Raw genomic sequence first — 5,634 nt, 5'->3', positions numbered from 1 at the left:
TGCGCCCGGCTCTTCCCCCCCACCCCTCCCGGTCGTAAAGGGAGTCTTGCTCAATTTTAGAGCACTTTTACGCTCAGGTTGTTAAGTGAATCGTGCGGTCATTAAGCGACCCTCCCACCCCAGGCCCGGATCACGTTTGCCCGGGCTCTCCCCCTCTGCCTCTCGGACTTAAACAGAGTCACGCTCAGAGCCCTTTTTGGCTTAGGTGCTTAAATGAGAGGTGCAATCATTAAGCAACCACCCCCCCCCCAAATCCCCAGGCCCGGGTCACGTGCGACCGGCTCTCCCCCTCCGCCCGGAGGCCCCTCCCCCAGGGGTCCTCTAACCCATGGGGCGCGGCGTCTGGCCTACCTCCAGACCTGGCCGAGCTGGAGCAGGTGAATGAGGGCCTGCAGGATCCAGACGCAAAGGCGGCAACAGCCCAGGCGGGGCGCGGCGCCGCCGCCGCTGTCCTTGGTGCTGAAGGCGCCGCCGCTGTCCCTGGTGCTGAAGGCGGCGCCGCTGTCCCTGGTGCTGAAGGCGGCGGCGGGCGCGGCGGCGAAGTCGTATACGAACCACCTGAAGCTGAGCAGCTGCACCACCAGCGAGGGGAGCAGGACGAAGAGCAGCGTCAGCCCGAACCACCAGTAGCAGCCCTGCATGTAGTAGTCGGCGGCCAGCCACAGGTCGCTGGCGCCGTCCGAGAAGAAGACCAGCAGCGCGCCCAGCACCCAGCAGCAGTCCCGCAGGCTGTAGGCGCGGCCCCTCGGCCCGGGCACCGGGACGGGCAGCGCGCTGGGTGGAAGAGGAGGAGGAGGAGGAGGAAGAGGAGGAGGATGGAAGGCCGGCGGGGCGGAGGAGCAGAAAGAGGCGGCGGCGGGGCTGCCCGGGCCCCGTCGCGCCCCCCGCGGCAGGCTGCCGGCCTCGGAGCCCTCCCGGCGCAGGAGCGGCGCGGGCGAGGAGCAGCGGGGCGCGGCGGCCGCCCGGCCATCCGACTTCGCGGCCATGTTGGCGGGGAGGGGGAGGGAGAAGGCAGGCACAGCCCCAGACTTCCGGGCGGACCAGGCAGAGAGGGACGGGCGCGGGGGGAGCCCCGAGCGGCGGCGGAGAAGGAGGAGGAAGAGGAGGAGGAGGAGGAGGAGGAAGAGGGGAGCGGCCAGGCCGGGCAGCGCCCACCCCGCCCCCTCTGCGGCGCCGCCCCCAGCAGGCGTGGAGGGGGGGGCTGCAGCCGGAGAGCGAGCCCTCCAGGCCTCCTCGCGGGAGGGGCCTCCGGGCCGCGCCCCCTCCCTGGCACGCCCCCTCCCCTCCTTTCCCCTCTCGCCCCGCTGCCCCGCCTCAAAGGCTGGGTGGGGCTCCCTCCTCCCCCCCTAATCAGCCCTCCGCTCGCCCGGCTGCGTGATACTCCCCCCCCACACACACCCGCGACCGAGGATGGGCTGGCCGTCTTACTCCGCTTCGGCCCGGTCCAGGCTGTCGGTGCCAGCAGCCCGTTGAGCGGGGCAGAGGCCCACCAAGGTTACAGGACACCAAAGCCCAGATCGACGGAGAAGGGGTTCTGCAGAGAGGCCCCTTTGGGAAAAAGGGGGGCTGAGTCCTGGTCCCGTTCCCGAACCTCCGGAAAAGTCCTGCAATCCACACACACTAACAAACCCACAAACACACGCCCCCCCACGCCCCCCCCCCGGAGCGTGATCCGTTCCTTCACAGTGTGTGGCTAGCTAGCGTGCCAAGGAAATTCAGCCTGGAGTGAATCCAGTCACAAAGGGTCAAGATCATCTCTGGGGCCAGAAGCGGCAAGGCCTGTCCCTGTAAATAAATTAAGGCTGGTCATGAGGGTGTGTTTGTATCTGGGGGCTGGGGGGCTGGGGGGGCGCTGCCAGTAAAGCCTCCACTCCTGCAGCTTCTCCTGCAAAGGCCAGCACCGGACTGGGAGGCACAGGTCCTGTTGCAAGGTAAGAACCCCCCCCCCCACAGGGCCCTCATATCCCTGGTGGGACGGGCGGGGGGGGGGACGTATCTCTTCTGCTCCTGCTTTCCATTTGGCATTTCTAGTATGATATTTTGTCCCCCCCCCTCCCTTCCTCTGGCAAGCATCAAGCTTAGATCTGGCCAGGAAAAGCGATGCTGGATGCTCGCTCTGCTACATCAGAGATTCTAGAGAGAAATCCTTTCAATTGTCTCCCAATTTCTCCTCTATTGAAGGAGAGATTTTTCTCTCCCAAAGTCACCACCGAAGCAGAAAATTAGCTGTGTGTCTCAGAGTTGGGGTAGGGAGTGGGGGGCAGAAAAAGTAGCGTCCAGTTTCCTAATCATCTTTGGAAGTCTACATTGGCCAAAGAATTTGGGAGCCCCAAAATTACGGTCTGCTCCGGCTAGTCGGTTTCATGGTGAATAGCCTGGAACTAGATAAGTGATTATGGCTGCAATTTCCATGGTGATCTTGCCATTCGGGTGTTGTGTGCGGTGACTTTTTTTTTTTTTTTTTTTTGTTCTACGAGAGCTTTGCATTGTGCCGGCAGAGAAAAGCTCTCGCACTGCCACAAGGCCTGGTATTGTGCGGCGCTGTGATGGAATTGGGTGTGTCAGCTCTGGGGTGTGTCGAAGTGCTGGGGGTTTTGTGGGAAAGATCTTTACAAGGGTTAGTAGACGTTCTACTAAGAAGTGAGTGGGGGGGGAGGGATCAGAATGATTTAAATTAAGAAAGGAAGCGCCGTGCGTGCGTGTGATCGCCGTAGCTATTTCGATCACAAGAGTGAATATATATATATATATATATATATATATATATATATATATATATATATATATATTATATATATGTGAGGAATGGCACAGCCAGAAATGAGAGCAGGAATGCAAATGGGAGGTTTTGAAATATTCAGCTAGAGGCTGGATTTGTTAAGGAAAAAAAAAACACATTAAGAAAGGGGGAAAAAAAGAAGGGAAGGGAAATAAAAGAAAGGAAGAAGGGAAGGGAGGAAGGAAAGGGGAAAGGGAAGGAGGGAGGGATGGGAAGGAAGGGGGAAAGAAGGAAGGAAAAAGAAAGAAAGAAAGAAAGAAAGAAAGAAAGAAAGAAAGAAGGAAGGAAGGAAGGAAAGAAAGAACAGTTGATCTTGAGGAAGCAAGGAAGAGAGGAAGGAAGGGAGAGAGAGAAAGGAAGTGAGAGGGGGAAAGGAAAGGGGAAAGGGAAGGAGGGAGGGATGGGAAGGAAATGGGAAGGAAGGAAGGGAAAAAGAAAGAAAGAAAGGAAGAAAGAAGGAAGGAAGGAAGGAAGGAAGGAAGGAAGGAAGGAAAGAACAGTTGATCTTCAGGAAGCAAGGAAGAGAGGGAGGGAGGGAGGGAGGGGGAGAGAGGAAGGGAGAGGGGGGAAGGAAAGGGGAAAGAAGAAAAGAAGGAAGGTTGATCTTGAGGAAGAAAGGAAGGGGAGGAGGGGAAGGAAAAGGGAAGGAAGGAAAGAAGGGAGAGAGGGAGGAGAAGGAAGGGGAGGAAGGAAAGAAAGAAGGTTGATGTTTAGGAAGGGAGGGAGGGAAGGAAGGAGGGAGGGATGGGAAGGAAAGGGGAAGGAAGGAAGAGAAAGAAAAAGAAAGAAGTAAAGAAAGAAAGAGAAAGAAAGAAAGAACAGTTGATCTTCAGGAAGCAAGGAAGAGAGGGAGGAAGGGAGGAAGAGAGGAAGGGAGAGGGGGAAGGAAAGGTTGATCTTTGGGAAGGAAGGAAGGGAGGGAGGGAGGGGAAGGAAAGGGGAAAGAGGGAAGGAAGGAAAGAAGGAAAGGAAGGAGAGGAGGAGAAGGAAAGGGGAAGGAAAGAAAGAAGGAAGGTTGATATTGAGGAAGGGAGGGAGGGAGGGAAGGAAGGAGGGAGGGAGGGAGGCAGGGAACGAGGGAGGGGTGGGGAGGAAAGGGGAAGGAAGGGGGAACTTGGGGAAGGAAAGAAATAGTAAATAAACAAACCAATTTCGGGGTTACTGTTCAATGTCAACACAAAAGCCACTGCCCACTGACTTGACTGGCGAATGCACAGTTGACAATGAACAAATCAAGGTGGCAAATGGCTTTTGTTTTTGTGGGCTCCAGAGGAGATAAAGATGAAGAGGGATAGAAGCACTTAAATCGCAGGCCGGGGTTGGTGGGGGGGGGGTGGTCGGGCCAGTGACAAATGTAAGTCAGATTATGAGGGATAAAGACAACATCTCTGAGACCACAAAGATCAGGAGAATAATTATCTTTCCGTGGCAATACATCACTCTGAAAGCTGGATCCCAGACAGAACACGAGAAAGACACTGGGGGGGGGGGGGAGGCTTCCAATCAGGAGCCTGAACACCAACACAACCAGGGACTGCTGGAAGAAGCCATCGCTTTCTGCACCAAGCCAGGGACTCTTCCCTCCATCTATGATCCATCGAAGTAAATCACGGACTCCCGGCCTGTGATGGGAGCAGATAAGGGACTAGAAACATGGATCGCCCTCTGCAAGATGGAGAGAGGGAGGGAAGGAAGATAACCAGAGCACCTGCATGGATATAGCAGAAAAGCCAACGTTAGCAAGTTGGGCTGAGTCTGTATCACTTCCTGAAGTCACCCGTTGCCCAACTTGCGAAGAAACAAACAAACAAACAAAAAAAACTAATTAAAAACTGCAGCACCTTTAGCTTGTTTTCAAACTCCTACTCTGTGTACAGGTAGTCCTCCACTTAAAATACACAGAGGGGCACAGTTGTTCAGTGAGTTTTGCCCCATTTTACACCACAGTTCTTAAGTGAATCTCAATAATAACAATAAAGTTGGAAGGGACCTTGGAGGTCATCTAGTCCAACCCCCTGCTCAGGCAGGAAACCCTCTACCATTTCGGACCAATGGCTGTCCGGTCTCTTCTTAAAAACTTCCAGTGTTGGAGCATTCACCAATTCTGGAGGCAGATTGTTCCACTGGTTAATTGTTCTCACTGTCAGGAAGTTTCTCCTTAGTTCCAGGCTGCTTCTCTCCTTGATTGGTTTCCATCCGTTGCTTCTTGTCCTGCCTTCAGGCACTTTGGAGAATAGCTTGACTCCCTCTTCTTTGGGGCAGCCCCTGAAATATTGGAAGACTGCTATCATGTCCCCCCTCGTCCTTCTCTTCATTAAACTAGACCTACCCAATTCCAGCCTCCAGTCCCCTGATCCTCTTTGTCACTCTTCTCTGCACCCTTTCTAGAGTCTCAGCATCTTTTTTACATTGTGGTGACCAAAACCGGATACAGCATTCCAAGTGTGGCCTTACCAAGGTCTTGTAAAGTGGTATTCAGTTAGTTAGTCCAACAGTCGTAAAGTCAATGGCTTCCCCCATTGACTTGCCTTGTCCGAAGGTTGCAAAAGGCTTTCATGTGACACCCCCCCCCCCCCCGTGGGACGCTGCAACCATCATAAATATGAGTCAGTTGCCAGGGCCAAGGCAGCGGGGGCCGTTCCCTCACTGTTTCCAGGATGGCTTCGCGGGCCACATGAAACCACTTTGCGGGCCGCATCCGGCCCCCGGGCCTTGTGTTTACACGTCTGTTTTAGAGGGTCCTTGAGGCCACTTGCAGGTTCACCTGTGTCCTCAGGGTCACCTGAGTGGTGCAAATGGGCATGGAGCCTTCTTGGCTGCAGAATGTCTTCTGCCCTGGGTCCCTTCGCGGATGG

General features: G+C 55.3%; 1 protein-coding gene across 1 annotated transcript in view; it reads right to left on the bottom strand.

The window, feature by feature from the left end:
• XKR7 (XK related 7) overlaps positions 1-1,672 on the bottom strand; it is a 16,532-nt gene extending 14,860 nt beyond the window's left edge. Inside the window, exon 1 of the mRNA XM_039318911.1 lies at positions 352-1,672. Coding sequence (XP_039174845.1) covers positions 352-986 — 635 coding nt within the window. The 5' untranslated portion in view covers positions 987-1,672. The remainder of the gene's footprint in view (positions 1-351) is intronic.
• Between the last annotated feature and the right edge of the window lie 3,962 nt (positions 1,673-5,634).

This window comes from Crotalus tigris, unplaced genomic scaffold (assembly GCF_016545835.1).
Source record: "Crotalus tigris isolate CLP2741 ecotype Arizona unplaced genomic scaffold, ASM1654583v1 scf7180000021643.52994198:917841, whole genome shotgun sequence".
Classification (NCBI taxonomy): domain Eukaryota; kingdom Metazoa; phylum Chordata; class Lepidosauria; order Squamata; family Viperidae; genus Crotalus; species Crotalus tigris.
Note: the sequence above shows the minus strand (reverse complement) of the source record. Positions and strands in the feature narration are given on the sequence as shown.